A 21,308-nucleotide genomic window follows, 5' to 3' on the forward strand; every position below is an offset into this window, starting at 1 on the left:
GCAGCGCGAGGCGCGGCAGCGGCCGCCTCCCGGGGGCGGGGCGGTAGCGCGCGGCCGCTCGGCGCCGGTTCCGCTCCGTCGGTGATTGCGGACGTTGCGGGGTCGAAGAAGCGCCGGGCGCGCCATGGCCGCGGCCGCGTGGATGCCCGCGGTAGGTGCGGCGCGGTGCGGTGCGGTGCGGCGCGGCGCGGCGCGGCGCGGCGCGGCGCGGTGCGGTGCTGTGCCGTTCCTTCGCGGGGTCCGGGCGCCGAGCCTGGCGCGTGACCTTGGCGCCGCGGTGCGGCGTGCGGAGCTCGGGGCCGCCTCGGAGCGGGGCGCGGCGGTGGCCGCGGCTCTCCCGTCGTGGCGATGCCTCTCGCCGCGGGATTCGCCGTCTGTCTGTCGTTGCGGAGCTTCCGAGGGGAAGACCCGATGGTCCGGGCCTGCCGCGGGGCCTTCGCGACGCGCCGATCCCGAGCGGCTCGGGGAGGCCTCGGCCACCCACGGGGCCGCAGCAGCGCGCTCGGCTGGCGGCCCCTGCCCTCGGTTCCGGCCCGATGACCTTGCGAGGTGAGGAGCCGTGCGCGGCTCTGCCATCGCGGCGTTCCTCGGAGCGGACGCGGCGAGCTGTCCTTCCTGCCCGGAGCCGTCGGTGCCCACAGCTCCGCTTACGGTGTGCGCTGCTGAAAGGCGGAGATCGCAAGCCGCGGTGCGGAGGGCTCCCTGGCATGGCGGGACGCCCCGAGCGCAGGGGAGGTCATTCTCTGCGGCGCTGTGCGGGCTGGGCTCCTCATTGCAGTGCTGACTTCTGCCTTTCGTACACTCTCGGGTTTTAAAACCTGCCAAGTGCACGGAGGGCTGCGGCCCCGATCGTACAGACATAAATAAAGGCGAGAACGAAGTGCATCCCGGTTCCAATGGAAGAACTTCCACTGGTGGGACTCAGCTTTGGAAACGTGACCTGGAAGGTGCAGATGTGCTGCCCGGGCAGCTGGTAGGGGAACAAACATCTCACCTTGCTTTTCTCCTCAGCCAGAGTTGCTGCTGGGGCTGCCATGCAGTCCGGCCAGGGAGCAGCTGTCCTCTGCTCACCTTGTGCTAAGAATACTCCAGAGGTGCACACAGCAGCTCCCCAGCAGCTTGGCAAAGCCATAGTTACTCTGTTTGATTTTAATTTGTATTAATCCTGGTTTAAAGCAGGAAATTTGAAGGGGTACCATTTTAAAAGTGTGAATGCTGCAGCGTTGAACTGTTTGAAGATCCGTTGGTGTAATAAGATAACATCTTTTTGGTTTATGTTCCTGCAGGTTTCTCGACTGCTAGGTGCTTTCAAAAACCAAAAACAGGTGACCAGAAGTTTTAGTAATGCTGTGAGTATGCTAGTCATATTTCTTTCCTTTAAGAAGTTTCTCAAGAAAAAGATAAGGCCTGAATAAGTGAACATTCATGCTTTTAACGCCAAGCTGGATTTACACTGGTTAATGACTTTGCTAATAAAAAGGCTTACAAGGAAACCAGACATGGAATGACAACTTGTCACAAAACACGGACATAAGCTTCTGAAACTTCTGCCCATTCTGAAATAGGCAAATACAGACAAATGAGATTGTTGAGAAGCTTCTCATCCTCTTTCTTTTGCAGGCATTCTGCTAAGCAATATTTACTTTAGCATATTTACTTTAAATCTTGCTGCTTTTAGAGTATCTCACAGCTATGGTTCTGCCTTTTCACGGCCCTCTTTAATGTATTTCAAACACTGGTGTAGGTGCTTTAGCACTGTGTGTGCCTGAGGTCCCTGCAGGCCTTTCTTCAGTGAAGGTGGCCTTGAAAACTGCAGTGGTGGAAGCATGCACTGCTGCATGCACCCTTAGGCAGGACTTAAGGAAGAGTTGTGGTTTTTAATTCTAAGTTATGTAAAACTACTAGCGGAGAGAAACTGAAGTGAAGGTTGTGTCTTACACAGCACGAGAAGATGTAGGCGAGGCTCCTCCTGATCTGCTTGTACCTCATTTTACTGCATCAGGTGGAACACCTTCTGTGCTGCAGGTGTAGTCCTGCTGTGCTGTGGAGCAGGAACCAATCCTGCATTCCATCGGCTGCCTGCTTGCTTAGTAGCTGTGATCTCTGTCTGAAGCTCTGCTTCCTTAGCTTTGCACAGTAAAATTCTTTGACTCTGATTAGTGGAAACAGAACAGTTAAGATACACTGAAATCCTGAGCATTCCCATGGGAGAAGGCTGGGCACACATCTCATCGCTTGGGGTTTGGCAAATAGTGCTGTATGCCTGTTTTTGTACAACAGGCAGCTTCCTTCCCCTGCTGTCCAGTGACCCTGGGCTGTGCAATTTAAGTTCATGTGGGGATGATAAAAGAAACAAGATTGAGAATGTTACAGAGAGAAAAGAATCAGACTTTAAGAAAAATTGGCCTGAGATTTCTTTGAGAACCTTTTGAGAAGTTAAGATAGACTTGTTTTTTGTTGTTGTTGTTGTTTTTTTAAGCTTTTCACAAATTAAATCTTTTTTAGTGTGGGTCAGCATTACACAACATGCAGCTAATATAGGAAATGTATGGAAACAGAGCTGTAAGTAGGTAGTATTGTCTCCTCTCTATTTTTCACGAAGAAAACATTCTGAGATTGCTTATTTCAAGGAGCACTGAGCAGGAACCTGCTCTTCAGGTTAAACATGTGCTTTGAAACAAAAATAGCAAGCAGATTTTTAGACAGTTGTCTCAAAATGTTTGCACTTCCCTTTGAAAGCAAGCTAAGTCACTCTTGCTTCTGTCCACTGCCGCTGCTCTTCATAGTGATTTTTGGTAACTCAAACTTTCTTTTCTAGTAGTTACTTGGTCCCTGCAACACATGAGAATGTTTCCTACGTGGAACACAGCTTTCATTTCTTTTATTACTGATGCTTCTTTACTTAGGTACAAACAGTGACTTTAATCCCAGGAGATGGCATAGGACCTGAGATTTCTGCTGCTGTCATGAAGATCTTTGATGCTGCCAAAGTGAGTCACATTTGTCTTGCTGTGAGCATTGTAGCTTTAAGTGCAACAACAAATGTTAACTAGTTATGAGTCATTTTTAAGCTGCTGAAACTTTCTGGCAATACAAAGTCAGAAGCTTCCAATATTAAAAGACAGGATTGCAATATCACGGCAGTGTCTGAAACTGTTAGCTGGAGAGGAGTAATGAGTTGAGAGCAGATGTTGCATTTAAGTGCTGGAAATGTCAACTCAGTGTATCATCTGAGCCATCTTGTTGACACAGCTATCCTGAGTGACCAAAAGGAAAATACTCTTTCATCCACAGTGACTTCTCAGTGCAGATCAAGCACTGTGAAGGGGACTCCCTTATTGTTAGAAACCTTTATTCTGTTGTACCACGCAATTATTGCAATTATATGCAATTATTCTGTTGTTCCACGTTCATCTCTGTGATGTGAAAACTACATCTGTCCAAAGAGGACTGTGTTTCAGCATATCCAAGGAAGTTCACAAGAATGTGTCCAGTTTGCTTGGAAGAAAATGTAGTTCTTCAGGAAGAATTGTTGTCAAATTGTTCCCCTTCAGTAACAGTATCAAAGCATATTCATTTTATCTTACAACTGTCCAACTTAGATTTGTAAAAGGTGCAGTTCCTATGTAATCAAAAAGAAGCCTTGTAATAGCTCTGTCTGACCCTGGGGAGACAGGCAGGAGGTGCAGTGAGGTAAAACCTTTGCACAGAAGTGTATGTTTGCAGTACTTACTCTGATTTGTTTTATAGGGTGTTTTGCTACTAAGTTGCACTTGGACTCATTCCATTTGCTTATGAACAGCCTTAAATCTTTTCATTGTGGCTCTTCCTGATGGACAAGGGGTGGTGAATGCAAATCCAGAAAGCACTGCAGGACATGTGTAGATTTCCATTCAGATAACAGGTGGATCTGCTGTGCACTGCCGTTTGGAAGATCAGTTCTCAATGAGTTCAGTTTTTAAATGTCTTGTGTCCCTTGTCAGGAGGAATGTGACGGCTGCAGCAGGTGCAAGAAAGCAGTGTGTAAACACAGTCCTAATGCTGTCTGTAGGTCATGGCTAGGGAAGTGTCTTGTGCTGCTTAACTTTGTGCTGGTATAATATTGCTCATACCATTTCATTTTCAATTATTTACACTTTAAAGTCACCTTTATGTTCAACTTCAAGCATCTCATACTTACTGTCACTCATCAGAGGAAAGATGTTTAAGAAGGCTCAAGCCTGATCTCTTGTGAAAGAGGAGTTACAACTGAGAGCAAAAGTCATGAGACTAAAGTTAACACAGAGCAAATGTGTTTAGGTTCCTATTCAGTGGGAAGAAAGGAATGTTACAGCTATCCAAGGACCAGGAGGAAAGTGGATGATACCTCCAGATGCCAAAGAATCCATGGATAAAAACAAAATGGGATTAAAAGGTACATTGGGGGTTGATATATTGACATTAAATATCGTTTTTTACAGGGACTTTGATTTGAATCCAAAGTCCTTCCTCAGTATCACAAAAAGATGGCAAATTATGGAGGACGGCCTATAAGTCATCTTCTGCAATCTTTGTGTCAAAGCTGTAACTGTCACTGATGTTTAGGAAATATGCTACTAAATATCAGCTTTGGATTTGATACAGTATGCTTTTCCAAGGCAGTTGATACACAAGAGTGTGTGATAGCTCAGTTCCCAATGAACGGTATCCTCATACGTTGTTTATACTGAAAACAGTTTTTGACGAACTCCCATTCCGTGTAAAATTAAGGCCACGATTTGGCCCTGGAGCAGCTGATGAATATCACTGTGTGGTATTCCTGAGGGCACGGAGAATTCCCGTGGCATTTACCGTCGGGGTTACATAAGAATTTGCAGTTCCTCTCTCACAGCGCCACCTGGTGCTTCAACTGTGATATTTATGACGTGGGTTTTATCATCTCTATTTTTTTTCCCTTCAGGTCCTTTAAAAACCCCAATTGCTGCAGGACATCCATCGATGAATCTGCTGCTGCGTAAAACCTTTGACCTCTATGCAAACGTACGTCCCTGTGTCTCTATTGAGGGCTACAAAACCCCTTACACAGACGTAAATATTGTCACAATACGAGAGAACACAGAGGGTGAATACAGTGGAATTGAGCACGTGGTAAGTTGCTGGGAGTGTTTCTGGCAGTTTCTGGGTCTTGTTAACAACAAGTTAGCTCATCTCAGTTGCTTGGTACTGAGGGGCAGAGCAGTGGGATTTTTTGTTGGTTGCATTTTAAGTTCTTTCCCCACAGGAAAGGTCCTATATTATAGTGTGTGCTGTGGAGACTGCCTCACTCAGAGTTCTGTGATCCTGTTGTTCAGAACATTGTTCAAAACTGTTGATTTGCACAAGTAGACTTCCACTTCTACTAGTAATGCTACTGTTGTCTTTCAGATTGTTGAAGGAGTTGTGCAAAGCATCAAGCTAATCACAGAGGAAGCTAGCAAGCGCATTGCAGAATTTGCTTTTGAGTATGCTAGAAATAATCACAGAAGCCATGTTACTGCTGTGCACAAGGCAAACATTATGTATGTTGACATTTCTTTTGAAGAACAAGTGGTACTATACTTCTGATTATAAATTGCTTTTAAATTTTCTTCAGATGTCTGATGTGTGAATGCTAATGGGAGTAACATGGACAACGCTGACCTTGTCTTGGCAGGGCTGCAGTCACTGCGTGCTAACGCTTCTCTTACTAACTCTGTGCTAGTGCTGTGACTTTCTTCCAAAAACTCTTAGTTTAAAAATAATCTGAACCCAGGAAAAATAGCTGATGTCTTTTACAGCTGCCAAAGCACTTCACTGGCAACTAATTCACACTGTGTGTGATAGTTTGCATCATCCCTGCATAAACTCAGTAAATTTACTTCAGTAAACGAGGGAGTCAGTAGGGAGCAGCAGTTTAACCATCATGCATTAATTCCTGGAGCATCTTAGGGGTAAATTTAAAAGACATAACTTTCTATTAAAATACTTACATAAAGGATTAATGGTTGTAATTAGGTTTTTGCAGTCTACTATTTTTTTGCTATTTAATCCTGTTGCATGCAGTTCTCTTTATCTGAATATCTTGCTTTACAATAACTGCAGTATTCTTCCACTTAATTGCAGGAGAATGTCTGATGGGCTTTTCTTGAGAAAGTGCAGGGAAGCAGCAGAAAACTGTAAAGATATTAAATTTAATGAAATGTATCTGGATACTGTGTGTCTGAATGTGAGTATCTATTTGTTTTAATTGTGGTGGTTTTTTCAGTTTACAGTCTTAAACTTAATGAAAATATACTTCTTTCTAGATGGTTCAGGATCCTTCACAATTTGATGTGCTTGTTATGCCTAACTTGTATGGTGACATCCTCAGGTATGGAGATCTCAATTTTAACTAGCCCAGCATGTACAACACTGTTAGTTTCCTGACAGTTATTCAGGTTACATGCTAGCCAGATGAATGATCATTTTCTCCCTCCAGAGTTTAAAACACAAATCAGACTCTCAGAATGATAAGAAACAACGTATTATCATACTAGTTATCCATATGTTGTTGGGAGAGAAATTATGATGAAGACATTCCTCGTAGTAAAAGGGAGTTTTTGCTGATGGAGGATATGAGTGTTATTCCAATAGGGCTGGGTGGAGGATAAATTATTCCAGAAGTGTGAAGAAGATCATGGCTCCAATTGTAATACAGATTGCCTGGATTGACAATGGGGGAAAAACTTGCCACTTGTCAGCACTGAAATAGAGTAAGATGACTGTGGAACCACCACGTTTAGAGTCAACTAGCCATATAGTGAAATGATTCTGAAGACTGAAATGTATAACATCTCAATGTCCTACCATTGTTTGGGTTTTGAGTTATATTTTTTCACCTTGGGATTAAATCTCCTATTTGGAAAAAGTGCTACAGTCAACCCGAAGGCCTAAAGGCAGAGTCCTTCAGCAGGCTTTCATTCTTCAAGGAAGCTCCAATAAATTAGAGTCGTCTTTTGAAGAAGGGCAGTCTTGTCACTGGGGAACCTCACTCACTGTGTTTTGTTCAACGTGAGCATAACGCCAGGGAGGTCTCTCAGCCTCAGGAGATGCAGAAGGAATTTCTACTCCAAAGCACTGAGCATCTTAAGTGAAAAGTTTAAGAGTATCCATTTTCTTTCCCAAACAATTACAACCACAGCTGATCAATTTAATATAAAAGATTGCCGCACAAATTCCTCCTTTCTGCTTTTTAGTCCTCTGTTAGCTGACAATGAAATGGTAGGCTAAAAAATGTAGATGTGAGAGCTTTATCAGTTCTTTCAGCTTTGAGAGGACAGTATGAAAACTGGGCACAGTTCATTTATCTTTCTCCAGGTTAATTTTCAAGGAAATCAAATGCAAATTCCTGATGTCTGATCATCTACTGATGTCAGAATTATGACTTATGGGCTGTTCACTGAAGAGAGGAGTAAAGCCAGTGTTGTGCCACTTGGAATGTCCTTTAAGTTACATACACTAACCTTAACCAGAAGTTCTTTCACCTGAGCAAATTTTTTCCATGATTTTTAGAAGGATTTTACATACAAAAAGGGTTGTGTGGCCTTTTCAAGGGAAATGAGACTGAAATATATATATAGGGTACTCCATATATACATTAATATATATAAAAATATATAAATATATATATATATCTATAATATATATACGTATATATAAATACTTTGGCTAGTTCCTGACACTTCTAAAGGTATTCTGTACTTGTCTTGTGCCTGTTTCTTAATTACTATACTGTATGGAATCTCCTTTTCATTTCTCTCTATTGAAATGGCTCTTGCTAGTAGTTCTGCAGATTCTCAGATGTTCCAGCAGTGTAAGAGGCTACCAGCATCTGTTCTTTCTCAGTGTTATTCTTGTTGGTAGTTAGAGTAGGTTACTGTTGCAGTAAAATGAGAAACAAAGATAATTTAATACAGCTCTAAGAGGCAACTACATGGAAAAACATAAGGATTTTTTTTTTCCAGTGACTTGTGTGCTGGATTGATTGGTGGTCTTGGAGTAACACCAAGTGGAAATATTGGTGCTAACGGAGTTGCAATTTTTGAATCGGTAAGTCTTCTTACTCAAGATTCAAACTGATCAAGTAGTAGTAATAACTACTTTTGTCTCCACTCGAGAATCTAAAAGCTTGTCCAAGATGCACAATGTAGGTATATTAAAAGTAGGTTCTCTGTAAAGCTATGTTTTACTGCTAAGATTTTGCTTTATTCTTTTGGTAAAACTTCATGTGTTACATGTAAGTTTTAGCACGTGCTTTTATTGGCACTTTCACCCTCTTTCTTGAACACTTAATGAAATAGAACTTAAGAAGCAATAGCTGAACTAGTTCCCCTTTTCTAATGCCTTTGGACTGAATTGTTCCACTCTCTCCTATCTTCTTTCTCTCCTATCTTTCTTTCCATTAAACATATCCCTGTGAAGTAAGTTCCATTTCAGCATGCTTGTGTGTGAGGATTATGTTTCAAATGTCCTCTGTTAATCGCCATATTAACTTTGTAACAGACAGATTCACTTTTCTTTCTAGGTTCATGGAACAGCACCTGATATTGCAGGAAAAGACTTGGCAAATCCAACTGCTCTTCTCCTGAGTGCTGTAATGATGCTGCGTCATATGGGATTACACAAGCATGCCACAAAAATTGAGACAGCTTGCTTTAATACAATTAAAGATGGAAAGGTAATATAAGAGCATGCAAATACATAAAACTGATTCAAATGATACCCTGTTGTAACAAAAATTAACTCAGAACATTAACGCTAAGACAAAAGATACCCTGCTTTGCTGGCCTGAATCACATGAGCAGTACTGCTGCTGTTCTGTGATTGTTGTTATGTTACCTCTGGTGGCATTAAGTTTGCCCTTTTCAGCAACAGGGATGCTCTGTAGCTCTCCTCCTGCCTCAGTTTCCGCAGCTCTAAAAGCTAGAACTGCTAATCTGTTTTCCATGAAAGGGATTAGAGATCTGAGTAAATAGTGGTATTTCCCTTGTGAAGTTTATGGTGCACTAACAGTTAAATCTAGACCTTAGAGCAAAGGACAGTCATTTGCCTTATGTAGGCTTAATCACTCATCTCAATTCTGACTCTTAATACTTCTGTTCCTGTTTTTGAGGTCACTTCTTTTACTCTTTCCTCCTATTTACCTCAGCTCCTTTTTAATCACAAAATAAGTTAGGGGCAAAATGATATCCAGTGATTACTTCTTCTCTGTGCAGGTGTACCTGCCTGCAGATTCAAGACTCAGATAGTATTGGTGCAGGGGAAGGAGTTGTGCTCTGAAACCTGACCTGAATTTCTGCGTGTAATGCTGCTGCTGGAAGTTAAAGTAGTTGGGTGCACCTTTCCAAAATACAATTGGAAAGATTCCAAAGATTGCCCTTAAGGAAAATCAGCGTTTAGCTGCTGTGATTATCTGGGGCACAGGCATACAAAGCTGCTTTGCAATGAAAAAGAACAAGCATGCTTAAACAAAAAACTGTCGTTATTTCATAAGTGGTCTGCTTACAGCTATCTTGCTGCGTGTAGGAGCCAGTTTAAAAAACAAACAAACAAACCACTAAAATTACAAATGAATAGAGAGATGCCTCTGTACAGTTCCCATTTACTGCTCTGGAAATGAAATCTTCCATCTGCAGGTTAGTAATTGTACAGAAGATAACAGCACAAGTTGCGTGACATGGCTTCTTGTTTACTAGTTGCTTACTGTGTTGTGATTACATGCTCACAAGGGAGAGAATCTTTTTGAATTGAAAAAAGCATAATGCAAAGCATAAAGCAAAATGACAAGTTCCTAAAATTGTAACCTTTATTGCCTTTCATGCTTGCCCTTTCTTTCCTTCGTCCCTGCCCCAAACCATTCAATTAAGATCTGCATGGATGTGATAAAAGGGCAACACTAACAATTTTTAAATTACCTCTCAAAACTTTTTAATCTGTCTAGTTTGGGCAAACAACATTGACTACTTCAATTTATTTTCATTTTACTGTCTCCATGCTGCCAGAGTGGAGTTGTCCTTAGTAAAGAAAGTTTAACTACCTGTTTTTCAATCCCTTAACTCAACCAAGCAAAAACTTGGACACCCGTTAACATGCAGCATTTCAAGAGCTGTGTGTGTGCTTTTCCTCATACCCAAAGCATTACTGAATGACATTCTCTTAATTAGTTGACGTTGTACTGAGCCATCATGTATGAATTTTACTTCCAAAAGACAGACTTATTAGGGAAGACTTAAGTCCATATCTCTTAAGTACATTATGATATGGCCATAGGGACTTTGGATAGCTTTGTCCAAATTCACTTCTGTGGGTAGTTAAAAGATAAATCTCACTGAGATCTGAACGCTCAGATAACAACGCTCAATGCTCCTACTCATTTTTCCCTACCTGCCTCAATTTGCATTGTTGCTGGTGATGAAGGTGATGTAGAATGCAGAGAAACTCAGACTTGATGTATTCCTTCTCACCTATACCCAATACCAGTACAAAACAGAGATGATAGGACTGTGCAGTGGTATAACTGGCTCCATTAAACATTACAGTGATAGCATTTGTTCTTCCTTCAGGCTTTGACAAAAGACTTGGGAGGTAATGCCAAGTGTTCAGAGTTCACAGAAGAGATCTGCAGCAGAGTACGGGACGCAGAATAAACTCCTTGTTTGATCCGTATTAACTCTGAAAAGATGCATCACAAACATACAGTATGTAACCTGGTATCTCTATGCGTATATTTTGCTCATCTCTATAAAGCAAACTTTATAGGGAAGGCCTCTTCATTAATAAATTTAGTCCCCATGGCTACAGATGATGCTTGTGCCTGCTTTCAGTGGACTTTAAGTGCTCTGTCTTATTTATTTCTACCTGGTAAGCATTTTTATGTAAGAGAAGTATTTTTTTGCCACTGTAACTGTACCATTTGCTGTTTCAACTAGATGGCTTTTATTTTTCACAAAGAAAAATTATGTGAATATAACATAACCAGAACTAGTGAATTGCTACAGCACCTTAATGCTTAGAGCTATGTTACTGGTCTTACTGAAATTTAAAGGACAGGCTTTTGGCCTAACAAGAGCACAAGACAAACGTTATAAAAAGAAACGGGTATAAACTAATTTCCAACAGCAATTTTGTGTTAAAAGCAATGAAGGAACACTTCTAGGTGTCTGTTGATTGATGAAATACAGCTTTGCCTTCAAAGGGCATGCAAAAAAGAAATGCAAGATCTTAGAGATTTAATCTGTTTATGTAAACGGAAAAAGAAAAAGACATCAAACCAGCCAGATGTGAGAACTGATATTAACAAAGATATTTTTCAAATCTGTATCAAAATAGTTCTTACAAGTTTTCCTTTCTGAAACACAGCTTAATTTACAAGAGAGTTGTAACGAGAGTAAATTAGAAAAACTCACTCCTGCTCTGTATTATGAAGGGAAGTTATTAACTTCACCTGTTTATACAAAATATTTCATGGCTTCTGCTGGATTGCTTTTTGTGTTATACTTTGTTTTTATGAAGCCTGCTCAGTGTGTCTCACTGCCCTGACTAGTGATTCTATTCTATAAACTCTGAATGTAAAAGACTAGTCCTAATGGAATGAAGACAGATTGAAGGTCTGGCTCTGGGTGCCTACGTTCCAGAAATACATTTCATCCCTATTCAAGGATCAGAGGCCTTTTCTTCTCCTGCTTCCTAAGCTTAATAAGCACCAAAGCACCTCTTTTTTTTTTTCCCCCTCCCTTCTTCATCACATACAGGTAATCATGAGCCATTCTGACCTGGATTTCTTAAGGGTACCCTGCTCCTTTTAGTGTATCCTTCAAGAAAATGCACGTTTATGGCTAACACAAGTTTATACCTACTGCCAGAGCCAGATGTCTTAAAGCTCAATTGTATTTATGGGTATAACACCTCTTGGTTACTTCCTAGTGAGGCTGTTCAGGCTGGTTATTTCAGAATCAAAGCTATTTTGAATAATGTCTTCTAGCAGAACTCTATGAAGTAAGCAACCCAGCTTTTTTGTACAGCCTAACAACGTGTTGGAGGGGGGACAGTAAGCTTTATTTCTTGTGCTCTCTGCTTTTGGTGAATAGGGTATCATTTCCTTGTGTTTTACAAGCTGCTGCTTCCTTGTTTCTTCTAGATTAATCTTAAGACCTTTTGCAGTACCATTACGCACAAAATGGGGAAAAAATAAACTTTTTGAAGTCCTGCTGCTTGTTGTCTTGATAATCCCAGGCTCCTACTTTGTCTGATGCATTAAGCTGATTGCTGACACTTGCAACAAACTCTGAAGTTTATAGGATGTTTAAGACTGATCGTGAAACTTCCATTGAAACAATATTCTGCTCTGCATGGTTAGTTGGTTTTAAATCAAGAAAGATGGCTGCAGACTCCCTAGCTGTTATCCATTACAACTCTCTGCACCACTGACTGAACTATCAGCAGCCCTTTTAACCCTTCATATAGCAATTTATATTTTCTAAGGGAAAGAAGAAATGCTCCCATTTGTCAGCATTAGAACAACATCAGTATTGAAACATGCAAGTAGAGTTGCAGTACTCTTACTTAAAATGTGTTAATTGTGCTTTGAGGTGAGAGCTTCCATATTACCTACTTTGTATCTTTCCGTTTTCAGGAATTGTTTTCCCAACTTTGAGTGTTTGGTTTTAGGAGAAATAATAATAATAATGCTTATTTCAACATGGATTTAAGAAATGATGACCTGCTGCTTTTAGAAAAGTCTAGCTTGTACAGAAGCGGAAGGTTACAAAATGCTGAGCTAGTGAACAGAAATACACTTTTCCCTAGGATGAAAGAAAACAGGCCTTGGATTTTTTATTATTGTTATTTTAAAAACTGATCAGCGTTATATCCAGAGTGGTAGAACAATTTTACTAAACTAACTATTCATTTACCACATAAGCTCCAGGCAACCTCCTGCAGAACAGAAAAATTATAAGGGCAGATCACTGTTTTTTCTGTTTCAGTCTAGAGAAGATATACTCACTTCACACAACCTATGAGGATATCATTAATCTTGCTCATTTAGGGCATAATGTAAAATACATATTATAGAACGGGCACGCTGTACAGAACAGGACAAACTATCAGGTGAGTATTGGGAATAACTAAATTAACATAGCAGCTTTCTAGTGCATGACTGTAAAATAAAAACAAGCATTAGTTTTCCTTAATGATTTGGATTAGGAAATACTTCCTGTAGCTTACAAATCTTTCTTAATGCTCCGATGAAAGGCTTCTTACTCTTCATAGAAGGAGTCCACTTCATTTTTGTATTTCTTAAGCACAGTGAGGCGTTTTAACTTCATGGTGGGACCTTGAGAGAAGGAGTTCATCACAAAAGCAGAAATAGAAACAAGAATTCCTACCCTGAAGCTTTTGTTTTGGATTTTTTGGTTTAAGCTTTGGTTTTGGATTTTTTGCTACAGAGCCTTTGTTTGGAAGAACACCTACTTCATTAGTTTAGACCTCTGCCAAAAGTGAGCAGCAGTTGTGGCACATGGCTGCCTTTGTGTAATCGTTAGCACTTCAAAAGCAGCTAAATCAGCAGGTGATTATTTAACTATTACTGTTTTTATTTTTTTCCTATTAAAAGACTAGTGGTTTTGAAACTTTGTTCCCAATTTGGGTAAATTCCCAATTTACTCACAGAGGCAGATAACATGGCTTTGGGCTCTGCTGTCAATCTTTCATTTAGTCCTCTTTTTTTTATTGCTGTTAATGAACTTTTCAGAATTATTACTGGAAGTTATTGAGCCTTTAACGCATAAAAAATAATTAGAATTGCATAATTACCCAAAGCAATCTCAAACTTAGCTACAGTGCTGTACTCACTTAGATGACCACATATTTCTACATGTGTGCATAGCAAAAACTCCAGATTTTGTATTCTGTAAACACTGCTTAATTTTTCTTCCTTCAATCCAATGATCATATACAGAATTTGACAAATAGGACTGTATTTGGATACTTAGGAATCGGAAGCCCCTCTACTGTGTGTACACCTTTAGTATAAATCACAGAATCATTTGTGTCAGAAGGGACCCTTAAAGGCCATCTCATCTGACTTCCCTGCAATGAAAGGGACACTCACAGCTCTAACAGGTGCTCAGAGCCCCACAGCCTGACCTTGGGTAATGGACAGAGTATCCACCAGCTTTGTGGGCAACCTATGCCTGAGCCTCACCACCCTTATTGTAAAAAACTTCCTTACATCCAACCTAACTCTCCCCTCCTTTAGATTGAAACTATTTCCCATTGAACTGTCACAACAGCCCTTGCTAAAGAGTCTGTCCCCTTCTTTCTTTTAGCCCCCTCTTAGATACTACAAGACTGCTTCAAAAAAAAAAAAAAGCAGCAAGTCTTACCTAGTTCTCCCCCAGCAATAGAGAAGTCTCTTGGCAGCACTATCCATTTTTGAATGCAATGAACCCTATTAGTGGCATTCATGTTGACTTTGTTGATTCCCTCTTGAATGGCCTGGTAGATCGCCTGATCCCTTGTCGCTACAATCTCTGATACTGTAGTGGCTTTACTGCCAATCTTTTGGCAGAAATCTCTGGCTTGTTCAGTGAGGATGTCAGTGGGATCCGATGTATCTGGGTCCAGGATGCACTAAAATATCAGATGAAGATAATCATCAAATTCTTACTCCTACAAGGCATTATCAAATGATTACTTGATAAGGTTCTCCCTGTCTGGTAAGAATAAAAGCAGCCCAGCATTAACACCCAGACATTCCATAAGCCTGAAAAAGCAGGAATCAGTATCAGTACTCAGCTCTTTTTCTATACAGCTACCAAACGCATAAATTTCTGGCTTGTATGCAGGTAATGTGAACAGACCAAAACCACATCAATTAAAGTCCGTCCAGCAACCTTAAATTTCTACCAACTTTTCGAAATTAGTCCATTGTTGTAGGGGGACATTGAATTACTGTGATATAATGTAAATAACTTCAATCAGAAGCATTGTTTGAAGTTAGAACTTTTAAATATAAAACGTTTAGCCAATCACCTAACTATAACAAGATCAGACCGTCACAATTTGACCTGTAGTTGCCATACATTGCTTTGCTGAAATAAAGCCTTCCCATTTAATTCTTGGCCTTCCTTCTAACAGTTTGGAATCCTTCTTATTTTGTTAGGGTACAGGTGTGTAGTTTCACTGAAATCAGTATGAAGACTGGTATACCTTTAGGGTCAGCAACATGGACAAAAATTTCTTTTTATCTCCAATCACCATGGCGTTACTAACAATTGGGAGTTCTTTTTTAACAGCATCTTCAATTGGAATGGGAGGCACATTTTCACCTCCAGCTGTAATAATCAAATCTAGACCAAAAGAAAAAGAAAGGCTATTACTTGAAATCTAATTTCAAAGAGCAGGCTAATTCCAGGATGGCTCTACTTTTCTTACTTTTATATGCAGAAGACAATACTTTCCAAAGAGAAGCAAGCCTATTTCAAGTTGTTAGTCTGATTGTCTTCAAAATAACTGTTGTAGATATTGATTCTTTCCAAGGATCTGCTTAAATGTTCATTTTTCCCTCTATATAACACATTTACCCCCACATAAACACAGTGTGAGTTTTAAACAGCATAATGTTTTCCATGTAATCCAGTAACAGGTTAACAACAGGCATATATATATGTATATATATGCAGTGCAATATCCAATGTATACGTGCAACATGTTGTATAATGTGGACTTTTTTTTTTTGAACAATAATTTCTTCCAGACTAACATAGGATTCGCTCTCTAATTCACCATCAACTCACCAAAAGCAGTTCATGGTTAACATCGTGATCAAAGCTAATTCTCTGAGCCACCAAGAGGGGTCAGACAAAAACAAGTTAATAGCATAGGAAAGCTGCACAGAAGCAATGCAGAAAGAAGAGGAGCATGATGAGGGATAGGTGAGATTTTAGAGACAGTTCAGGATGGAAGCAGTCATTCCTGCCCTACTTTTGACATGACTTGCATTTATCGACAGACTGACAACTTAATATTTTTAAGGTCTGTAAACAATTGAGGCACTAACTTTACTGATAAGGGAATATTCAGCTCTTTTTGAATGCATTAATTCTGAAGTATAATATGCGTAATTATTGAAGCCATTGTGAAATTGAGAATTATCTAAGCAAATTGCAATTCTGTTTTCATTGCACTGGTGGCTTCTCACTGCCCTCAAATAATGGTCTTGGCAGCAGTTCAGTAACATGCTTCAAGAAATAATGCAGAGCAATGGCAGACCAGTCCTGTGTGGAATAATCCATCTTACTGCATACATTAAGGAATGGGTTGGTTCCGTTTAGTCCCCTTGTCAGTGTAAAAGAATGTAGATGTAATCAAGGAAATATGGCACCCTTTCAGCACTCATACATTTAGTCCTTAACACCTCTACTGCTCCATAAAGAGCAACTACGAGAAATAACTTCCAGTCTACACTCAGCATTCTGGTATGGAGTAGCCATTCATTTCACAGTTATGAATGTTATTTCAATCCCTAGTTAACACAGTGCATGCATCAGAGGAAGCACGCATAGTGTTTTTAGAGTAAAAGACTACTGTCACACCACAGAAATACAGCAAAGTTATTGTGTACCTAAACTACAGAGATCTTTATTTTCCTCTCCTTTTGTCTTACTCCAATTTTTTGTCCTAGATCTTCTCACAAGCTCCAGGAAACTTTATTTTTCAGTCTGAAACGTCAGCTTTGTCGCAGCTGACAACAGAACTGTAATCACTGTAACAACTTCTTGCACGTGCCTACAGTTACTCCCTATCTGGGCTTCTCTAGCAGTATCTTTGTGCTTCGCAGCTTCTCTGGATCTCAGGTAGCAAAAAGCAGTTTCTATGGTTTCATGCTCAATATAACAAATCATAAAACTTGTAAGACCAAAGGAATTAAAGGAGGAAGTCCTGTTTCAGTTACTAGGGGAGAAGCTCCTTTACTGTCTTCTATTGCATTTACCTTAGTTAGACATTAAAACTAAAAGTAAACTGCACAGGTGGTTCTTTTATCTCAGTCTTCCTAACCTGAAAGTAGAGCAACAGTTGTTCAGCAGTGAAGGAAGATGTGAGTGCAACACAAACGTTAGGGCAGAAGGAGACTAGAAGGTGCTAACCACTAAACTAAGCAAAATTGAATCGGATAAGAAAGCAAACTAAGAATCAAAGTAACTGTATCTGGTGCAGCCTATTAATAGTACCTACTTAAGTCCTGGTGCCTAATAGAACACCATGTTACTCTCTGACAAATTAATTCACTCATGTCATCCCCTTAATGATTCATCATACATTCTATGATGATAGTCACTCAGTTTTTAGATCTCAAGTTTACACATCTGACAAATCAGACTCTATGAGCACGTATTTTGAGAAAGTACTTCAGTAACCAATGACCAGTTTTATTCATGTGAGACTTCAAGCTATGCACTGTAAGAGCACCTAAGTTTATTGTCCTGTGCTCTCAAATTCCAATACTATTCTCTGTAAATGTAAAAGCAGAGGAATCTAGCTCTGACCTACAGCAACAACTCTTACATAATAGAGTTGCCTGCTGTTAACAACTAAACATTCTAGTGTGCAATTAAGACAACTGAGCAAGATCCAGGAGACTGGACAGCTTAGAGGATCATTAGAATCAAAGAAGACACACTAAACCTGCATTATGATTTTATATTATTTGTGATTAATAATAACAAGGTCTGGGAGATGGACAGCCTCACTGTAGGAACTGAGGTATCTGCACCTGTTAAAAACTAGAGGGAAACCTTTCCTAAATGGGGAACACCATGATCTCCTCATCAGAAAGCTTATTTTCCTTTCTGTTAGATTAATGCAGCTGTGATTAAAAGACAGTCACTAAATGAGACAAGCCACACCTGATACATAACTGAACAGTGCTGGATAGTTATTATAAATGTGATGCAAGATTTTCCTCAATACCTTTAATTCTTCCAGTGACATAGAGAAAGCCATCCTTGTCTAGTTTTCCTAAATCTCCAGAATGCAGCCACCCATCCTCATCAAAGGCTTCTTTTGTTTTGTCTTCCATGTTTAAATAACCCATGAAAACAGTCCTTCCCCAGAAACAGATTTCTCCATTGCCTTCTGTATCTTCATTCACCAATTTCACTCTGCAGCCAGGTACTGGTTTACCACAGCTTTTGGGGAAAAGCAAGAAAACACACAAGGAGCACTGAAATACTTAATAGTGATAGGACATCTACAATGCCAACTCCTTGGTCCTATCAAAATGTAAGCAATAGTAACACCCTGCTGTAGCTGTTTGAAAGGAATGAAATAACTTACTGGGGCTAACGCAATAGCTGTGTATCTTGCTCATCCTTCCTGCTCTTTTCCTCTCTGTATCTTAGAGGTTTTGTTTTGAAAGTTATCCTACCATAGGTCAGAGCTGCACTACACATCCCACTTAGTAACTGTGCTGCAGAAAATGCTGTAGATCATTTTCAGTGCTCCTGACTTGGCATGCTATGGAGGCAATGCGTTCAGTTTCTGACCTCAAAGTGGTAACATCTTTGCTGAACACAGTTGTACACTTCTCACAAATATAATGAAATATAATAACTGAAAAGTTACCTGTGCTGCCTGTAGTTATACGGCCCTGAGAGGCAGTGTGGGCCTGTGGTCTCACTCATGCCATAGGCTTCATACAGGGTGATGTTCAGACCCAAGAAAAAATACAGCGTTTCTGTATTGAGAGGAGCAGCACCACAGAAGTGCTTCTGACAGCTAGAAAAACCCAGTGCACTGCGTATTTTAGCAAGCACCAAGTAGTCTGCTAGCCTTGTCCAAAACTGTTTCAAGTCACTGCTGAGTAGAAAACAAGAAACAGGAAGAGACAGTAAGTTGGATGAAGTCATATAGTTTGCAAGACAAAATCAGAAACAGGGCTTTTTTAGATATGTATTTGTCATTAATGTGTGGAAGTTGACAGACTCACATCAGTAATAATTCATTCTTCATTTATTCAGTGTCTTTCATTGCAAGTGAGCACCAACTCTTACAGCTTCTGAATACTGCTAATTCAGAATGCATCTACAAAACCATATTGCATGAGACAATACTTTTGTCCTCCTGATTCTTCATCAGTTAAAATAATCTCTGAGAACCGATACCAGTAAAATCAGAAATCTGCAAGACTCTTTCAAGAAGCTGAAAGATCAGACAAGCAAATTGCCATCGACGCACCGCATATTTGAGAATCGCATGTTCTGTAAGCCATTTCATACTTCACTGTGTCCCATCTTAAGAACTTCAGAACAGGAAAGAATCGTGAATTAAGATTTTCCCCTTTTTCACACAGTTCACTCAAATTCTTGCCCTTTACCTAAACCAGTAAGCAGCCAGGACTTCTCCCAGCTGAAAACCAACCAGTCCAATTCCCAGAAGGCAGAAAGTTAGGCAATGCATTCTCAGGGAAGATGGAGGTTGGTTTTATGATTAGCCTCCTGTAATTGACAGCTACACCTTCCCTCTTACATTGTATTTGCTCTCTTGCGAAGTCAAATATTACTTATTTATATATAGAGAGTATCATTGATGCTTAAGAGCTTATGACAGACAAGCTACTTTCTTGTACTCCAGGATGCTGGAGACCTCTCTCATGACAATACATACCTGCTTGAGCAGTTCAGGTTTCTCTCTAAGCTCACTGACATAGCCCACGACAGCATTTTCTTCTTCACAAATCCTGACTGAGCAGAAGCATCCTTTAATTTCTCCATGATTTTCTCCCATACTCTGGGAACTCCCATGTGAGATGTTGGCTGCACTTCTTTTAGTGTGTTGATTAAACTGCCCTGTCAAAATCATCAAATCATTTCAAAACATTGCAGAAGGCCCACATCGCTGAAGAGGTTTGGTAATGCAGCCTGCATTCTCTCTACATTTCCCCCAGAAAATTGCTTACACTTCTTTCACAGTAGAGCCACATTTGTCTGCCTAAAATAGAAGCTTATTGATCTAGACTACAAATTTTATGCACACATTCAGAATATTGTCAGCATAAATTAAGTTAGCTGTTTAATCAGGGAAAATACTGGAACTGACTTCTTCTCAAGCTCTGTTGTATCAGTTATGAGTTTTCTGTGGGGACAGGCAAAGGACCAGTTCCAGACACACTCCTAACTGCAGAAAGAGGCTCCTTCTATGCAATTTCACCACAGAAGTAAATGGAGTTTAGAGCACTGGATCATGAGTCTAATGGATTTTATTTTTCTGTAATTCCTAAAATTCTGGACTCTCAAGACTCTCGATCTTTATCTTCTGTGCCTCTTCTAAGATCACATTTCCTCCTTCAGGTGTTTTCCTAGATTGATAAGTGCAATCTTAATCAGGTGCAGTGCAAGGCAGATACCTTCAGAGCATCTGGCTCAGCAAAATAAACTTGCTCTCCCCATTTGATTCCAGTCCACAGGTCATATATTTGTGCAGCTATGTGGCTGAGTGGAAGATAACTGACTATGGACTCCTGTTGGACCTCTGCGGGTTGCATATCTCCTGCTCTGCTGCAATGTGCTGACGTCCACGTTATCTATTCAAAGAAAAAATATAACACATCTTTTAACACAAACTAAGGATCTTCATGATATGCTAATAAAACTATGAAGAATCTGCTCACAGAACTTGTTGAAGACATTGCAATCTTTGACAACACACCAGGTTGTTATTCTTCTGGTGCCACTCAAAAAGCAACATGAATTCATCTAATAGCAACAAAGGTTTGCACATAACAAAGTAAATGTGCTTGACTGGCTTATGAACATTACCAACTCCCCACAGCCCAGTACTGCAGTTAGGAAGGCAGCCACAGCCTAGATGGATAAGGAGAAAAAGTGATCAGCCTTCTGCAGCTTTCCCTCCTGTGCACACTTCCTATCACACTGGCACTTCTCACTGGCATGCATCTAAATGCCCACCTGATAAATAACAATCTTTACTCGGTGATCAATGAGCTTGCATGATAGTGAAGTAACTGCAACAAGCTAATTGTCTCACACTTGTCATAGCACGGCTAAGCACAAATGAGGATGGTAGCAGCAGTATCCTGCTCCTCCAGAAGATTCACTGCAATGGTTCATAGAGGGCCTCCCCCATACATACAAGCAGAAGCACATGCGTGAATAATGCTGAAGATTTCCTGCTTGACTTCTTAGTGAAACTGTATGGTCTTTCCCCCTCTTCTCCCCCTCTTCTTTCTGATTCTTATTTTATCTAAGATGCAG

At 40.4% G+C, this 21,308-nt stretch overlaps 2 protein-coding genes across 6 annotated transcripts in view; one reads left to right on the forward strand and one right to left on the reverse strand.

The window, feature by feature from the left end:
- Positions 1-10: 10 nt before the first annotated feature.
- Positions 11-12,241, forward strand: IDH3A (isocitrate dehydrogenase (NAD(+)) 3 catalytic subunit alpha). Its single transcript, XM_052671531.1, has 11 exons — positions 11-151; positions 1,287-1,349; positions 2,907-2,990; positions 4,300-4,414; positions 4,940-5,127; positions 5,404-5,537; positions 6,121-6,223; positions 6,303-6,367; positions 8,001-8,085; positions 8,561-8,713; positions 10,599-12,241. The coding sequence occupies exons 1-11, from the start codon at positions 125-127 to the stop codon at positions 10,680-10,682; spliced, it is 1,101 nt and encodes a 366-aa protein (XP_052527491.1). The 5' UTR covers positions 11-124; the 3' UTR covers positions 10,683-12,241.
- Positions 12,242-12,842: 601 nt separating this feature from the next.
- The window catches only part of ACSBG1 (acyl-CoA synthetase bubblegum family member 1), a 33,493-nt gene continuing 25,027 nt past the window's right edge, over positions 12,843-21,308 (reverse strand). For 4 of the 5 annotated variants that reach the window (XM_052671528.1, XM_052671527.1, XM_052671524.1 and 1 more), the window contains 7 exons: positions 20,441-20,617; positions 19,702-19,883; positions 18,661-18,894; positions 18,007-18,224; positions 15,247-15,386; positions 14,421-14,667; positions 12,843-13,369 (listed from right to left, as the gene is read on the reverse strand). In XM_052671528.1, coding sequence (XP_052527488.1) covers positions 13,293-13,369; positions 14,421-14,667; positions 15,247-15,386; positions 18,007-18,224; positions 18,661-18,894; positions 19,702-19,883; positions 20,441-20,617 — 1,275 coding nt within the window. In that variant the 3' untranslated portion in view covers positions 12,843-13,292. The remainder of the gene's footprint in view (positions 13,370-14,420; positions 14,668-15,246; positions 15,387-18,006; positions 18,225-18,660; positions 18,895-19,701; positions 19,884-20,440; positions 20,618-21,308) is intronic. The other variant, XM_052671525.1, reaches the window with a different exon arrangement.

Source organism: Tympanuchus pallidicinctus, unplaced genomic scaffold, assembly GCF_026119805.1.
Source record: "Tympanuchus pallidicinctus isolate F22 unplaced genomic scaffold, pur_lepc_1.0 scaffold12, whole genome shotgun sequence".
Classification (NCBI taxonomy): Eukaryota; Metazoa; Chordata; class Aves; order Galliformes; family Phasianidae; genus Tympanuchus; species Tympanuchus pallidicinctus.